Source organism: Daphnia pulicaria, chromosome 4, assembly GCF_021234035.1.
Source record: "Daphnia pulicaria isolate SC F1-1A chromosome 4, SC_F0-13Bv2, whole genome shotgun sequence".
Taxonomy (NCBI): domain Eukaryota; kingdom Metazoa; phylum Arthropoda; class Branchiopoda; order Diplostraca; family Daphniidae; genus Daphnia; species Daphnia pulicaria.
This window is the reverse complement of record NC_060916.1, coordinates 13,303,099-13,319,755: the sequence shown is the minus strand read 5'-3', so window position 1 is coordinate 13,319,755 and position 16,657 is coordinate 13,303,099. Positions and strand designations below refer to the sequence as shown.

The 16,657-nt window shown below is 44.2% G+C and overlaps 3 protein-coding genes across 12 annotated transcripts in view; 1 reads left to right on the top strand and 2 right to left on the bottom strand.

Annotated features, from left to right (window-relative positions):
- The first annotated feature begins 4 nt into the window (after window positions 1-4).
- Window positions 5-4,068, top strand: LOC124337746 (5'-nucleotidase-like). The gene is made up of 12 exons (XM_046791773.1): window positions 5-560; window positions 729-1,007; window positions 1,190-1,401; window positions 1,603-1,812; window positions 1,879-2,056; window positions 2,241-2,267; window positions 2,330-2,533; window positions 2,600-2,866; window positions 2,924-3,283; window positions 3,346-3,489; window positions 3,558-3,663; window positions 3,856-4,068. Exons 1-12 carry the CDS (start codon window positions 5-7, stop codon window positions 3,875-3,877), a joined length of 2,565 nt encoding a protein of 854 aa, XP_046647729.1. The 3' UTR covers window positions 3,878-4,068.
- On the bottom strand, window positions 3,811-5,992 carry LOC124337054 (nucleoside diphosphate kinase 7-like). Of its 3 annotated transcripts, XM_046791075.1 has the most exons (11): window positions 5,874-5,991; window positions 5,751-5,799; window positions 5,548-5,661; window positions 5,322-5,488; window positions 5,091-5,252; window positions 4,822-5,029; window positions 4,662-4,755; window positions 4,450-4,583; window positions 4,294-4,389; window positions 4,117-4,224; window positions 3,811-4,025 (listed from the first exon to the last, which is right to left on the bottom strand). In XM_046791075.1, the coding sequence occupies exons 3-11, from the start codon at window positions 5,653-5,655 to the stop codon at window positions 3,987-3,989; spliced, it is 1,116 nt and encodes a 371-aa protein (XP_046647031.1). In that variant the 5' UTR covers window positions 5,656-5,661; window positions 5,751-5,799; window positions 5,874-5,991; the 3' UTR covers window positions 3,811-3,986. The 3 variants fall into 3 exon arrangements, with proteins under 3 accessions (XP_046647031.1, XP_046647030.1, XP_046647032.1); XM_046791074.1 differs by having other exon boundaries at window positions 5,751-5,992; XM_046791076.1 differs by lacking the exon at window positions 5,751-5,799.
- Window positions 5,993-8,713: 2,721 nt separating this feature from the next.
- Window positions 8,714-16,657, bottom strand: part of LOC124336848 (multiple PDZ domain protein-like) — a 32,988-nt gene continuing 25,044 nt past the window's right edge. For 5 of the 8 annotated variants that reach the window (XM_046790664.1, XM_046790668.1, XM_046790666.1 and 2 more), the window contains 8 exons: window positions 15,017-15,459; window positions 14,840-14,941; window positions 14,664-14,735; window positions 14,491-14,587; window positions 12,966-13,708; window positions 12,472-12,873; window positions 12,274-12,380; window positions 8,714-11,190 (listed from right to left, as the gene is read on the bottom strand). In XM_046790664.1, the coding sequence (XP_046646620.1) occupies window positions 10,644-11,190; window positions 12,274-12,380; window positions 12,472-12,873; window positions 12,966-13,708; window positions 14,491-14,587; window positions 14,664-14,735; window positions 14,840-14,941; window positions 15,017-15,459 (2,513 nt within the window). In that variant the 3' untranslated portion in view covers window positions 8,714-10,643. Of the gene's footprint in view, window positions 11,191-11,920; window positions 11,962-12,273; window positions 12,381-12,471; window positions 12,874-12,965; window positions 13,709-14,490; window positions 14,588-14,663; window positions 14,736-14,839; window positions 14,942-15,016; window positions 15,460-16,657 lie in introns of all 8 variants that reach the window. The other 3 variants (XM_046790669.1, XM_046790670.1, XM_046790671.1) reach the window with 3 other exon arrangements.

Below are 16,657 nucleotides of genomic sequence, written 5' to 3'. Positions count from 1 at the left end.
TGAGATGGCACAATGGTGGGGAGTTGCGTTAGCCCTTTTGATGCTGCATGCACCGTTACATACCTCGGCGGATTGGACTTTAGTTGTGGCGCACTCGAATGATTTGTGGTACCAACTGGACGAGATCCAAGGAGACAATACTCCATGCTACGAGGATCTGCCACCACTTACGACGCAACCGCCTACAACAACCACAACTGTCCCGCCAGAAACTACCACCACTACTACCACTACTACCCCTACCACCCCTACCACCCCTACCACCCCTACCACCCCTACCACCCCTACCACCCCTACCCCTACTACTACTACTACTACTCCTACTACTACCCCTACCACCCCTACCACTACTACCCCTACTACCCCTACCACTACTACAAATGCGCCTACCACAACTACGCCCACCACTACAACTGAAACAACTACAACGACAGTTACTTCCACAGCTTCAACCTCTGCTACGGGATCGGGAACAGTGTCAATGATAACTGGAAAAGCGACATTATTGAAAGAACTAGCATTAGAAGCGGGACAAAAAAGAAGTGCAAGATCAATTTCAGGTACTTTTATGACTTAATGGAAGTAATAGTTTTTTTAAAATGACCTGTCTACATGAGTTGTCTGTCTGTAGCTTAATCCTTGTTCAAAGTTCTGCCCGTTATCCTATGTCTGATATTTATGCTCACTGTCTTTGTCTGGCGTTTGCTTTCAATGTCTTCCTTTAACAGAACCTGTTACATCATCAAGACTAACGAAATTGACTCGCTCGAATGTTCGGCAACTCCGTCAATCGCCACTAACAACTGATTCTGTCAATCAAACCACCAATTCAAACAATAATAGTCTTCCCCAAATCAACTCTACCACTTCGTACTTTGCCAACTCAACTATTCCATCAAATGCTGATCAGGTCAATTTTACTACAGTCCCTACTCTTTCCCCCGGCGAAAACGAAACTTCTACTTTAACATCTAGCACTATCTTAAGCACTACCACCTCAAAGCCAAGTGAGTCAACAGCTGCGCAGGTATGAAATCTGTGTGCTCTTTGTGCTGTGTCGTGGCTTCTCATCTACAGCTGCTTATATTGTTTGGATTCAGTGACGTGTTACTTTGTTATACAATTAATGAACAGATAATCAATTTATCGAAAGCCCACATTCTAAAATACTTTTATTATTCATGCACAGACTTCGAAAGTCCAAAAGCGTCCCGGCAATGCTACGGTGGAGTGCCTCGCCACCTGACGAAAGTCACAGAGCTGAAGGCAGAGAGCGAATCGAACGGCAAAGTTTTCTTGCACTTGAACGCCGGTGGAATGTTGGGTGGTTACATCTGGTACCCAATCCTCGGAGCAGGTCCGGCAGTCGAGTCCATAAAAACGCTCAACTATAATGCTGTGGTAACAATCTATACACAATGTCTTATCTTTCGCACTTACTCAAATACCTTACTGTTATCTTTGACGCAGCTATGGCGATGTATCAGTTGTTTTGTCATAGCCTAACCGACAGATTCGTGTGTTTATTTAGTTAACGAACAAAGATTATGGTCTCAGTGATTTAATTGGCCGTCGTTACATGTCGTGCATTTTTACTGAAAGGCGCTGGGCTATCGCGACTTCGAAGAGGGCGTACCTGAAACCGTGAAATATCTCCAGGCGTTGAAGGACGCCGGTGTCACGGTGCTCTGCGCCAACATGGACATTTCCGGTGAACCCTCGATGAGTAATCTGTACAAGAAATCCATGGTGATCAACATAGATGGTGTCAGGAAAATTGGAATTATCGGCTTTATCGGGCAGGATGCAGACGTGAGTCGATTTCATCACGAATATTTCAGTAAAACATTGAAGTCATTGTTTATTTTAATTTTTTAGTATATGGCGGACACAGGAAAAATCAAATTTACAGATCCATTTGCCGCTATTGAAGCTGAGATCACATCGCTGTATGATCAACAGGTTTATTTTGTCATTGCGCTGGGTAGCGCCGGATTTGAAAATGCCAAACTGGAATGGATGGGCAGAGCCTATAACGTCGACTTGTTTGTTAATGGTCAGAGCCGTTAGGCTGTTTTTGAGGCCTTTAATCCGTTTTTGAGGCCGTTAGACCCACTTCGCTGTCATATATGACAGCGATATATAGTTATATACATAGCCAACCATTTTGCTATATATGACAGCGAGATGGGCCTAACGGCATCAAACGGCACAATAAATATTTAATTATTATTTTTCAGGTGGCAGCAATACTTTCCTTTATAACGGTATAAGTATCTCTTAAAATCTTTACATATTCATTCGAAATTAAACTCTTGTGGTCTTGCAGACGCTGCTGTCGGGCCTCTTAATGAGAAAATTGCAGGGCCGTACCCGATTGAGAACTCCAGTCAAGGCGTGAAAAGACTATTCGTTCAGACATCTCGATATGGTAAATATTTGGGTAAAATCGAAATGAAGATTAACGATGAGGGTAGAATCAGCAGCTATGTGGCAACTAATCCAATTCTTTTGAACTCGAGCGTGACAAAAAGTACGTTATCGCCAGTTTTATTTATTTTACTGTAGATCTGAATTGACTATTTACAAATTTCTATAGATCCTGATCTCCAGTACAAAGTTGATCAGTGGGAACGAGAAGTATTGACCCAGGCGAATGAGACCATCGGTTATACTAAAATCCCAATTATTAGCGATCGGAAAATTTGCTGGTACACCGAGTGCACCGGTGGAGCTTTGATGGCCGATGCGGCTCGCGCCTTTTTGGAAAAGAAAACAACTGCTGACAATGGATGGTCTGAAACAGTGGCCGCAACTGTCTGGCATGGAGGAGCGCTATCGGATACAGATCTTGACATCGGAGCAGGTATTAAACCCCAAAAATGATGTTATTTCAACAAAAGACTAAAATTATGTATTGTAGGTCCCATCACGTTCGGAGATATTTTGACTATGTTTCCCTACGCCAATGTTATTGTGAGAGCTTACATGTATGGTCAGCAAATCACCAGACTGTTCGAAGAATCGGTCAGTTATTATAACGACACGGACACGCCCAATCGTGGCGAGTTTCTTCATGTGTCCGGCATGCGAGTCGAGTACGATCTATCAAAACCCAGTGGATCGCGTGTGGCCAGCATCTACATCCGCGATACGGACAACCCACAAGGAGGGATGGCTCCAATTAAAAACGAACAAGTTTACAGAATTGGTATGCCCTCGTTTATCGCAAACGGTGGCAGCAGATTTTCGTTCATGGAAAATGTTTTGAAAAACAACACTGGTCAGTCAACATCATCCGTAATCTGTTGTAATCATAAACTAAACTTTCAATTGATTTCGCAGGCGTTCGCGATGAAATTGTTCTCCGAGAGTACATCAAAAAATTAACACCACTGACTTACGGAAACGAAGGAAGAGTGAAATTTATCTCAAACACTGACAACCCAACGGTTTGCCCGAATACGAACGTCACTGGAACAGTATTTTGTGAGTGCTACAACCATTTTTGCTTATTATTAATCAACCTAACTAATTACTACTATTTCACCCAACAGTGACTATCTTCTTGACGCTGCTCTTCTCTGGCATGGCTTTTGCCGCTTACAAATTTTTATGGCCAAAGCTGCGAGACAGAAGAGGATCCCTCTTATCGTTGGTTCGGTAGGCTGTGTGAAAATGTGTGGCTAACAAATCGGTCGTGGGTTTTTTCTTTCGCTATCTTCTGCACTCTTTTTGCCTGACTGAAGCTTTGAGTCACAATGCTCACCAATAGCCTAAATGATTTTACAGGAAAAAGAAAAACTAATACTTGTTATTATTATTGCTGTATTTTTTCCCCCAAACTTTTTATAGGATGAGTTCAATACCCACTTAGATGTTCATCACCCACATAATTTCATTACTTTGTCCTACTTCTACCCGATTCCGAAATTTTCCCGTTTCGGTGCAGTTATTGCATTGTGGTCCACAATATTGCCTTTATTTTACTGGAAACCACCAACATCCTTGAAAAAGAACTCAACCTGTATCAATTTGAAATAAAAATCATTTGTTTAAATCATCAAACATATACAAGTAAATATTATCAAATAATAATAAGTTAAATTTACATACCTCTCGAATACCATCGTCTGGTAAGTCGGTACAATGGATTGCGTTATGTGTAATGTCATGACCGAATCGGGCTCGCAAGGAAGAAGGATGTAATTTCCGCGCAGTATTCTAAAGAGTATAAAGACAAAAGGGATGTTAATAAATACTTCACTAAGAAATTTCTGTAATGAAACTAACCGGATCAAATGAACCGACAAATTCTCTAAATGTGTTGACATCGGAATCTACAGCCAATGCCACGGCTGGTCCTGAAGTGAAATGTTTGATTTGGGCCTGATAAGAAAATAAATTCTATTAAAGATAAAATATTGGAGAGAGGATCAGTTGAATTACCGGGTAATCATCCCAAACTCCTTTATAAGCAGCAAAGAACTGCTCAGCTTCAGTTGAACTCATTCTGTGAAGCTTCAGACTAGAAACTCTGTAGTTATTTTGTTGAATGGCAGCGATGAGTGCGCCCAACTTCCCTGCAAAAATAATCAGTACACGTAGATTAAGTCGTTGGTTTCCCATAGCGAAGGGCAAAACACGTTTTTAATTATTACCTTCTTGGAGAATGTGTGGCTTAACAAGGCACAAAGTTTTGATGTAGGAAGGTTCGTAATGGCTATTCAAATTATTGAATATTAAGTTGAGCTCCTAGAAAGATAAATACATGTCTTAATATTAAGAAACACACGATGGATTCTTTGATCAACAGTTTACCCTGGCAGCAGCTTCTGGTGAATCCGATCCATGAGCAGCATTATAAGTAGTATCTTTTCCAAACAGGGCCCGAAGAGTATTGGGTGCATCACTGCGAGCCACATCTGGATCGGTTGGTCCCAAACTTACTCGCCAATACCTGATGGCTGACGGGGCTAACAGTTCCATGGCGAGGACAGGACCGGACGAAATGTAATTTACAAGTTTTCTGTGTAGACAATAAACGATAAGTGCAGCATTCTATAAAACAAAGTGGGTTGCACACGTACTCATAAAATGCTCGACCCTGGTGTTCCTTGTAAAATTCCGCTGCTCTATTTGCACCAATTTTGGTCAGCATCAGTTTGTTGAATCTGAATCCCTTTCCTTCAATAAAGGATAGGACCTTTCCCATCTGCTCAATGACTTCAGGTTTGAGCATGGCATAAGTTCTGGAAACATTTGGGTCATTTACACTTGATCGCAAAATTGCACTGAACTGAGATAACCATTTTACATACCTTTCTGATTTCTTTGCCAATTCAGTTTTGGTTGTATTGTCGAGGTATTCTATCAGCTTCAGTTCTCTTCCAAAAACTGTAATTTTGTTCCCAATGTACAGATCAATTTCTGCCACTGTCTCGCAGAATGATCTCTTCAAAAATGTTTTCTTTTGCCTGCTGTCGTACTATTAAATAAAAGAAATATTATTTAAAAGTTTTATTACTATACTTCAATTGTGTTTACCATTTCAACTGTCCTGTCTGAAGGGTAGTAAAACAAGACAAATGGACGCACCAATGAAGATATGTCATCATACCACTCTACACTGATGGTGAATTTTTCTTCCTCCATGGTGTTCTACAGTGAAAATCAAATGAACATGTCAATCAGTTTGCAGCACACCAACACAGTCAAAGTGACAGAGAAGTAATAAAAAAAGTTCGTACACGTTGGGCGAGGTAGAGGCCAGCAATGAGAGCGACAAAAGCAAGTACACTGGTACGAGAAGGGTAAAACATTAAGTCAAATAATGAATCTAAAAACACGAATAAACGTCAAACAAATAAAACCGTAAACTGCTGGTTGGTTTAAGGAATCATTCGAATTGTATCGAATTTCTCGTGTCCAAATAATCCGCTTAGACGTTTTCTGGGTCTGACAGAGCCACGCTGCCGGATTTTAAAAAACGCATTTGTGTTCGACAGTAGTTAAATTACACAACCATAGCAACCTTTGTTTCCTTTTTCTACAATTTCTACCCAACAATTAGACGAAAATAAAAATATATACGACTCGTTTCCGGTGAAATTCACACGACATGCAATCAGGTCTTTTAGTCGCCTGTCAAGCCTACATGGAAAGCCTAGCATTATTTCAGTTTCGAATTACTCTTTTCCCCCAAAACGCATTCGTTGCATCTAGCGACAACATTTATCTTTGTATTTTGAATAGCGGTTATTTGTTAGACTGACAAGACAAAACACCGCCATTTTATCTCAGTAGAAACCAGCCATTTATCAAAGTAAATCGCATCGACTTTTATCCTTCAACCAGCCGTATAAGATTAAGAATTAGCGTATATCTCTCAGACTACGATCAGGTGACATGAACAAACCTCTCCCAACGGGATGGAAAAGAGCTCTTCGTACGTAGTATACATACATCGAATCCATTAAGATTCCGGAAGCGTTTTTTTTTTGAGCTACTATAATAAAAAAGCGCCAGCTGTTTTGTTTGTTAAAAAAAAAACGAATGTTGAGAACACATCACTCTCCATAGTGCTGTTACGTATATATAGTCTGTGTGTGCTATACGTTCAACAATATTACTCCGCTCTAGCCGCTTCTGTTGTTGGGGGGCCTGGGTGGTCGCTTGGGAGTTGCGTGCTGCCACCGAACCGAACGTCCGATTGAATTACAACACTTCTTGCAGCGTCAACATACTGAGCCAGCAATGTTGGATCCGGTTCCGTCATCCTTGTTTTATTTTTATTTCCTATTGTGCGTTAGACTGGTCCCATTTTTTCTTCTTCTTGATCAATCAACCGTCATCCGAGACGAGCTCGTTGGTTGATGGTTAAAAACCAACTAAACCGGACACTCGATCCAGAAATAGAAAACCTGGAAAGTGTTCTCGCTTATATGATATAATTCATACATTATTTTAATAATAATAGTAATAAAAAGAGATTCGGGGGCGGGAAAGCGACGAGTAAATATCGTCGGCCATCCAATGGCGGTCTATCACGTCACTGATGAAAGGCACCCCAGCCACATTAATGCAGCAGTGGCGTGATGAGAAAGCGCAAAAGGCACGACTCACGTCCGACCCGATCGATTCTTTTGATGCATCCATCCATCTCCACCACGTTTGTATCTTCAAAGCACATTTCCCTTCCTCCCCTTTTTCTCTCTACCCCTCCTCCATCCCATCCATCGACTGCTCCGGTTTCCTCATCCACTCATCCGTGGCTCTTTTATTTCCTTTCGATAGTCTCGAACGGCAACTGCCGGAGGGTATTGATCATCAAGCCACCATTTGACTCGTTTCAGACCAAACTCAATTCATCATTAGTTAGATGATGATAGCAGTTCCAGATTGGGAGCGCCCTCAAGCTAGCTCCTGCCAGGGAATAATCTTTTCGACTCACTCCCCCCTACCCCCCCCCCCCCCGTGATTACCCACGAATGTGCGGGAGCGGATGACGCGTGAGGCGATGGACGGGATAAAAAAAAGTCAAGTAATAAAAAAGGGAACGTGAGTTTTGAATAGAGATTTTTTTTTACTTTCTTTTTCTAGATTCGATAGTTTTATTCACACGATCCGACTAATGATCCGCGATTCCGGTCGTAAAACTTTGGGACACGCGCGGCGTAAACTTTTCCATCAAACTCGTAAAACTGCCATTTCCCCCGGAGTTTAACACAGACAATAACACACACACACACACCAAAAGAGATTCCACAATCGTTGGCTGTTTTACGACCTATAGACTTTTTGATCCTGCGGACAATGTCCTATATCTAGCTCGCCCACCCAACGTTCAAATTCGCGCTGGTTTTTTTTTTAGTGCTGCAAAGTTGTTGGCAGATTTATCATCTTTTCTCGTTTGTTGTCGAGGTGGCTGGCCCACGTAATCCTACACGAGATATTCCGGGGACTCTTCAAATAACTAATATAACAAATACTAAATTCTTCAAATAACGACCATCGGGATTAAATGGACCAAGGAAAGAAAACAAAAGAAAAAAAAGGAAGATCCTGACAGTCGTTAAGGCGTCGAGGGAGTCTTACACAATTTCCTTTCGCAGTGTGGAGAATAAGACGGGAGGATGGAGTCTATATATATCTACGTAGGATAGAACAAGATCCAATCAAAAGAAATTTTCAGGATCTCGCTTGCGCTCCTGTATTTCCATTATTCCGGGATATTACACACAGTACAGTAACCTCCCGTTGTTGTGATTGGTCACCCCTATTGTTTTGGCTGTATCCATCTCCCAGGGCCTTATAATAAACGATAGACCCTACATAGAGATAGAGAGTCCTCTAGCTTACACATTTTCTCGCACCGTACAATCTCGTTGGCCCAGGATCGAACGGAAGCTCAAAACAAGAGATTCTGATGTATCGATTCCCAGGGAAAAAAGGGTATTTTGGTTTTTATTCCGGCTCGGCTGGGAAGAACAAGGGGATGGATTCGAGTAATCCGATCCATCTTCAACGGACGATGGACTGTTACAAAAACTTTTGCCGTTCTCTATTCCTACTCTATTCGGATTGATTAACCAAAAGAGTCGGGAGAGTGAGGCTGGAACCCCCCCCCCCCCAAAAAAACCAATAAAACTTTTTTCCGGCTTTCCATCCGGCGGAATATTCTCCGGAGCTTTAGTGTCGGACACGGGAAACGTTCTTGTTATTGCAAATATATTTCTTTAACAGGCTACAGTGAGTATGCACGGTAGTGTCAATGAGTAAAGGTACCAAAATCAAAGGGCAATTCAATTCATTATAATAATAATGTTAAGAGAGAGAGAGAGAAGGAGAGATAAAGAGGAGGAGGCAATTCAAGACTGGGAAACAAAATAACGAGAGCATTTCTTTTCTTTTAGCTGATTTTCCTTTTTTCTTCTTTCAAGTTGAAACTTAATTATAATAATCAGGAAGAGAGAGAGAGTTAATGGTTCAACGGATATCGCATTTCTTTTGTCATATCATATTGTTCGATTCATCCAAAAACAAACACAATTTATTAAATTTTTTTCCCCCCAATTGAAATTTAGACATTTTTTTCTGATTTTTTCGAAAAATCATCGCGAAACGAAAAAAAAAAAATTAATTTCGGATAATTTTTTCTTTCTATCCTTTTTTTCCTTCCGGAAAAAAAGATGTATATAAGTAGGTTAGAACGGAAAAAGGTGTTTTCTTCACCTCTTTCCGTTTCTTTCAGACACAAACAAGAAAAGATTCGACATTGTTAAATGTATATGTAAAACAGGGAGGGAGGGGGGAGTAGATTTCATTGAAGAAAACAAGTCGATTCATAACAGGCAGACGAGGAAGTATACGGAATAGAATAATAGAGTAAAGATAAGAGTTGAAGAGAGTGCGGGGAATATGTCATTTTAACAATTATCAATCGATCAAGTCAATACAACGGCGGGTAAATGTCATCAAAGGAGAGAGAGCGTCATGATAATTGGTATATAATCAGGGAGGAGGAGGGGGGCACTTTTGCATAGAATTTGTCGTGGTAGACAAATACTTCTTCGTCAACTAGTTGCTCTAAAATCATAATTTTTATGCCCGTTCGCATTCTTTTTCCTTTTACTTTCAATCACTTTTAAGGATCGACAATCAAGGATCGTCTACGGAGAGAAAATCAAAATCCCACCGCCACCTTTGTTATTCCCATTCCCCATTTTTGAACCCAACAACAACAACAACAACAAAAATGAAATCGACTGGATCCCGCCGTGAAAAGTCTACAGCACAAATGATAAATCAGGTTTGGTGGAGAAAAAGGACTCCCGAATTTTTTTCGAAAAACAGAAAACGGGTCACTCGACGAGTACAGGGAAGGAGTAGAGCACACACGCACACACTTACACACCCACACGCACGCACACTCAACATACTTTATTGTTGCAGCGTGACTGTGTGTGGTGAGGAAGTCGTCATTAAAACCAAAGAAAAAAATGCACATTCTTTTTTTTTCTTTTTTAAACCAGAAACGATTATCGTTTTTCCTTATTCAAGAATAACGTGGCAGCCAAAGACTCGATGGGGGGAGGGGGATTCTAATTAGAACGCGGGAAATTCAAATGTCGAGTCTTCATTTCGTTTTTTCTTTTAATCCCCGCGAAATTTGAAAAAATTAAAATAAAAATTACCACAACCGCGCCTAGCGTCCAGCAGGTAAGAAATGGTGGGAGAGGAATAGGAATCTCAGGAGGGGTTTGGGGTTGGACTCCGCGCGCTGCCACGAGAAGAAAAAAAAATAATAAAAATCTTTGGATTAAACAATTATCAAAAAGTCAGGTTGTCACGGAGGAAGTAGATTCGATCGATTTCCAACCAAAACATTTTCTCTCTCCACCACCACCACGCGCGCGCATCGCAATTTCTCAGCACGTCTCTTCAAAAATCGGTTGTATAGGATTAGTAGCTTCAAATTTTCTTTGTAAAAAAAAAATTTTTTGTTTGTTTGGTTTTTGGTTTTCCCCTTTTTGATATGACGTTGAGCGGGGGGGTTGGGCGAAGATGAAAAATAACAAATGGAAGGGGCAGAGCTGGAACCGAAAAAATCGGCGAAAAACGAAAAAACCCAAACGGTGAACTTAGGAGACGATGGTGAGAGTGACGGTTCCCTTGGCGTTCTTGAGCAGAGCGACGGCCTCCTGATGCGTTTTGCCGTCGAGCAGCGTAGAGTCGACGGCGTGGATCTGGTCGCCCGGCCTCAGATTGGACTGGGCAGCCGCTCCGCGCTCAAAGACGGTCTTGACGAAGATGGGAAGGTCACCCTGCGGGTTGCCCAGTCCGCCGACGATGCTGAATCCCAGGCCGTCGGCTCCTCGCTCCAGGACGATCCTCGTGAAAGTGGGCGGAGCCGTCGACGAAGAAGCAGCCGCCGCCGCCAAGGCTCCCGCCGGCGACGGAAGAGCGTTGACGGGGTCCAGCTGAAGCAGCGAGACGGGCAGGACGGGCACGGGCGGCAGAGGAGGTGGCGGCGGAGGTGGCGGAGTCGTCGGCGTCGGCACCAATGGCGGATCGTTGGCCGACGAAGCGGCGGCGGCAGCGGCGGCGGCGGAAATGTTCAACATTGAGGGAAGACTGTCTTCGCGGATGGGTGGTGCTGGCGGGAGCAGGTGGGACGGGGCGGGACTTCTACAAGAAAACCGGAACAGGGAAAAAAATAAAAATAAATTAATAAAAGATGATCACAATCCATCAGCCAAAAAAAGTAGGAGATAACAAGCAAACGCTTTAGTTGTTTTGAGTTAGGTCGTCGCAACGGCCCATTAGCCGAGAGAGACGGACGGACGACAGTCGCAAGACAAAAGTGCAAATCAATTAGTTACACACAGAGAGAGCGAAAAGCCGGAGAGACAAGGCAAACTACTAACAAGCTACTACACACTAATAACTCCAGCCGGCCGGATGAGTGGATGGGGGGGGGGAGGGTTCTGTCAATAAAAAATAAAAAACTGAGTGTGAGATGTACACACACACAGAAACAAAAGTTTCTTTTGTTTTTCGTTTTTTTTTTCGTCACATCAGCAAACGGAACAATAGGATAGAGTGTTAAGTCTAACTAATTAGCTGGATGCCAAGTTGCTCCGGCAATTGGGTGGTTGAGGAGGGAGGGGGGTCTTACGTTGCGTTGGAAAACATAAAATTAAAAACAAAAAAAAGGGAGGGATGACGTCTAGTCGATAACACAATCAAGCCGAATAGACACAAATGAAAAATAATCATCATGTTTCAACGTGAGAGCGAGTTACTCTACTTAATTTCGTTTATCAAAACATTTCCAGCAGCAGCAGCAGCAGCTCATGCGCAAGTGCCAAACAATTCAAATGGTCGTATTGTTTTGGGGTTGGGTTTTTGTTTTTACCTGGACACCAGAGAGTCGATGACTATTTCTTATTATTAATCCTGGTGGTGACACGATCGGGCCAGCGATAAATGAAAAAAAGAATTGTTTTTTGTTTTTCTTGAAGAGTTATAAACACAGAGAGAAGACAGAAATAGATAAAAGACGATTTAATCATCGATCGGATCAATCAAGGAATCCAATCTCGAGCTAAGAGAAAGGATTCCTTGTTTGTTGTCATTGGTTACTTTGCACCATCCAATCCAATGAGACGACGGATATCGTCGTCGTCCCAGAGTGAAGAGAAAGAAAGAAAAGAGACACACAAGATTGAGAAAATAAAAAGGGAAAATGATTGGAATTGGGAAACTTACGATTCGGCGGAAGTGGCTGAACGGGGACTAGCGGCTCCGGCTTTCAGACGGCCCACCTTCAAATCAATCTTGCCCATGGCCGTCTTCAGGATGGCTGCCGCTTGCTCCTGATGGATAAGAAAATTCAAAAAAACAATTCAATTCAATTTTCGCGCGCTTTTTTCTTTCTTTCAAAATTTTTAAAATTTAAAATTTTACCTGCGAGGCCGTTCGCAAATCGTTGCCGTTGACCGTCAGGATCTGGTCGCCCTGCATTAGCCGGCCGTCGGCTTCGGCGGCTCCGCCCTTGACGACGTCGGAAATGTAAACGCCGGGACCGTTGCGACGGCCGACGATGCTGAGACCGAGACCGCGACCGGGTTTCTTCAGCAGCTCCACTTCGATGATGTCCAGCATGTCGTCGTCCTTGAGCGACGTCTCGTCACGGTAGACCATCATGCGGACCTTGGCCGGCGTCTGCCTCAGCACGGCCAGCGCCCGGCTGTGGGTGATGTTGCGGAAACTCTCGCCGTTGACTTCCAGGATCTGGTCGCCCGGCTTGAGGCGCTTGTCCCTGGCCGCCGCACCGTCCGGATACACTTCGTGGATCAGGATCGCTCCCTGTCATGGATCAAGTAATTGAATTTTTACATTTGATCGACGGGCCGGAGCTTTGGCGGGAAAATGGGAAAAGTTTAATTCAAATTTTTTACCAAAAGAGTGTCGGATCCGCCGACGATGCTCAAACCGAGTCCCAGTTTGTCCTTGTTGACTTCGATGGTCGTCTCCTTGCCCGGCTTGACTTCGCAAACGGTGGGGTCGGGCAGCGGCTCGTCCGGCACCTTGACAACTAAATTGCCGCCAACAGAAGATTTAGAGTGCGAAGACGGGCCGCCGTGCTGCCGGAGAACTGCTTTGCCCTGGTGGCCGCCAGCGCTGCCGCCCATGGCCACGCCCTTGTACCCTCCTCCGCCACCGCCGCCGGAAGAGGCCGGAACCGAGCCAGGTGTCCGTCCGGCGGCGGTGACGACGGCCGGGGCTGTCAGGGAGGCCGACGGCAGGAAGGAAGAAGAGGACGAGGAAGCCGAAAGGGAAGGTAAAGGATCGACGGGCGTGGCCGTCGCCGTGGCCATCGTCGACGTCAGAGAGTCGCTGACGACGTTGGCGTCGAGCGACGAGGCCGAAATGGCGGCCATCGACGGCGACGGCGACTGAGACGGCGAGTAGGACGAGACGGGACGGGAGGACGGGAGGAGGCCGGGCGCATTCAGCGGCGACTGCGGCGCCGACTGGCTCGACACCGTCGCCGAATGCACGTCCAGTCCGGCCATGACGGCCGACGAGGACGGCAACGACGTCGACGACACGTTATGCGCCGCCGAACTCGAATTCAAGCCCAGCCGGCCGGACGACATGGACGCCGGTTTCGGTGCAATCGCCGGTTTCGGAGGTAATTCTGTAAAATTCCCGCCAAAAAAAAAATTCAAATCAAATTAGACTCATTTCAAATCAAATGTTCAACCCATCCAGGACGAGCGAGCTGGACGGCTAACGAAACTGGACAAGCGTAAACTTTGATTTTCTACGGTTGACTTGTTATCGAGCGGACAAGTCCATTCGTAGCGACAGGGGCTGCGCACGAGTTGTGTCTTTCATTACAAACAGGAGAAGAAGAAGAAGAAAAAGAAGGAAAAAACGGCCAACGAGATGGAAAAAGCCGAGAAAGAAGGAAGAAGCCAAAAGTAATTAAAGAGCCAGCAGAGGGAAAAGAGAGCGGCCCATAACGGGCCAGTGGATAAACTGTCACGACGGCCAGAAAAATCACATCATCATCCAGAAAATAAAATAAAAATAAAAAAAACAGGATTTTGGCGTTTCACCACATCTACTTCTACCGCACGTTAGAAAAGAAAAGAAGAAAGAAAAAGGATATCCAGATGTACTCACATGCGGCCACGGACGGAGTAGAAAGAAATGGGAAGGAAAATGGAGTTTGTGTGACGGCCACCCCCAGGCAAACAGCAGCGGCATTCTCGGGAGCAGTGCGTGCAAGTCAAGACATTTGAGGAAGAGGAGGGAAAATAATGGGCCATGCACGGACAAAGAAACGTTAACATGCCAAGAGTCATTCCGGTTAAATGAATTTGAACCAAAGAGAGAAACCCACTGGGCAGCACCGAAGATTTTTTAGAGAAAAATAGAACAAAAAAGTGAAATAAATAAGACAAAACGACTTACTTGGCTTGGGCTCTTCCTTCTTGATGGGTTCGGCCGTTTTGGGATTGGACACGACGATGGTCAAGATACCCTCGGCTTTCTTGAGGACGCCGGCCGCCTGATATTGAGACGGTTTATAAAAGATCGAGTCGTCAAACAAACGGGCCACCAGACAAATCAACAATGTCCCTTACCGTATCGTAATCGGCGCCGAGAAGCTCGTCCTTGTTGACGCAGAGGATCATATCGCCGACGGCGAGTCCAGCCTGGATTGTTATATCATTTCATCAGCGAGCGAAAATCGTTTCCTTTATTTGATCGTATCGACTCGGCGGCCAATAACCAAATAATCATTCAAATAATAACTCACCTCTTCCGCAACACTTTCCCGCTGGATATCCGAAATGAAGATGCCGCTACCGACGTCGGCGTGACGGCCTTCGATGATCATGATGCCCAGTCCAGCCGAACCCTAAGAAAATTGGACGTTAAAGATCGCCGGAATTTTTTAATCCAGGCCGTTAAAAATGATAAAAATAATAAAAACCTTTTTGAGGGTGATGATGCGGAGGTTTTTGAATCGCGAGTATCGCTCTTCCGGCGGTTGTTCCTCCAGGGAAATGGGAAATCGAGTGATGGGCGGGACGGCCACTTCCTGGAGGGCTCCTTCCCTCCGCAGGACGATGATGGTGACGCGGGCTCCGCCGATGGATTTGATGATGGCCGAGGCGTTGAGGTGACACCGCCCGTGCAGGACGTTGCCGTTGACTTCGACCAGCTCGTCGCCCACCTGGAGACGGCCGTCCTTGAAGGCGATGCCGCTCGGATTGAGACCGCAGATGAAAACGGCCATGACGGTGCGATCCTTGTGTCCGGCCAGACTGAGGCCCAGACTCACCGTCGACAGGGCCCCGCCGCCGGGCGACGTCCGGTCCAAATCGACTCGAACAATTTCGCCCTTGAGGTCTCCCCATTTCTTATGGATTTTCTCTGTTCAAAAAATAACAAACAGCCGGACAAGAAGAAGAAGAAGAACATAAATCACCACACAATGCACGGCAACACATAAAGCTTCTTTCGAAACCGGCCAGCTGGGCATACAAGTACTACTCAGATAATCGAAAAAGAATTATGTCTACGTTCGTGTGCGCTGTGACCTTATTTATATTGCCCGGTTGCTGGCTATTATTCCCCCCCGTCCAAGAAAAAGCTTTTTTCTCTTTTTCTTTCGAGCTTTTAAATTTGATGGCCATCAAACTGAACATTGGAAAGGATACAAGATTTTCTCCGTGCGTTAGGAGGCTCAAAGGCGCATAAATATAGTCCGTAGTTTAGTTGTTGTAGTCGTAGTAGTAGTCGTCCTAGTTACAGGAGGACTAAGACAAATTGCCCAGTCAAGAATAGGAGAGATATGGCATCAAGACGTCAAAGTTGGGGTTCGGCCAACATAAGGGGGGGGAAGGGAGAAAGGATCATTGAACCATCGTCGATTATCGATTCCTTCTTTTATTTTTATTATTTTTTTTATCTTTTACCAAAGTCTGAGAAAGTCTCGGGAACAAAAGAAGAAGGAGTTCAATATCCACTAGACTTACACCGGGATTTTTTTACCCCAGTTTGTACCCAGGGGCTTGGATATATTGTTAAATAAAGTCCGTCCTCGATCGATCCAAGTGAAAATTATTTTTTCTTTGACATTTTTTCGACGGTGTCTATTTCATTTTCTTCTCGGGTAGAAACGAGTGTAAACAAGAAAAAAGGGTCTCTGTGGGTACAACATCCATCGGCGGAAGAGAAGAGAGTGGTTATGATTGGAAACGGGGTCCCCCGGAACGATTTTCATATTTTCCCATTTCGTACTCAAATAAGAGACCCAGAAAAGGGGAAAATAAACCGACAGTCTTCTTCTATACTGCTACACTGGTTTATTGCTGTTGGTTCAAGACTGATATGTACACGGAGGAAGGATCAACAACGCGGGGGACGGATATCATTTCCATCTTCAAACTTTCTCCTTTTTCTATTTTTTTCTTTTTTTCTTTCGCTTCAGCGCAACGGCGGGAAAAACAAATCAAAATGAAACGCAACTTTTGCGAAACAAAACGAAAAGTTTCTCGGTAAATGTTTTTTCGCCAAGTATTATTATCTAACCAACTCGCCCAGAGAAAGATGGTAAAAACGGCCGAAA

Coding starts and splice junctions, on each gene's coding strand:
- LOC124337746 (XM_046791773.1), top strand. CDS start 5: ATGGCACAATGGTGGGGAGTTGCGTTAGCCCTTTTGATGCTGCATGCA. Junction 561..728: donor AAGTGCAAGATCAATTTCAG/GTACTTTTATGA, acceptor TTCCTTTAACAG/AACCTGTTACATCATCAAGA. Junction 3,284..3,345: donor TGTTTTGAAAAACAACACTG/GTCAGTCAACAT, acceptor TTGATTTCGCAG/GCGTTCGCGATGAAATTGTT.
- LOC124337054 (XM_046791074.1), bottom strand. CDS start 5,822: ATGTTTTACCCTTCTCGTACCAGTGTACTTGCTTTTGTCGCTCTCATT. Junction 4,584..4,661: donor GCCACACATTCTCCAAGAAG/GTAATAATTAAA, acceptor TTATTTTTGCAG/GGAAGTTGGGCGCACTCATC. Junction 4,225..4,293: donor TTGTCGGTTCATTTGATCCG/GTTAGTTTCATT, acceptor TATACTCTTTAG/AATACTGCGCGGAAATTACA.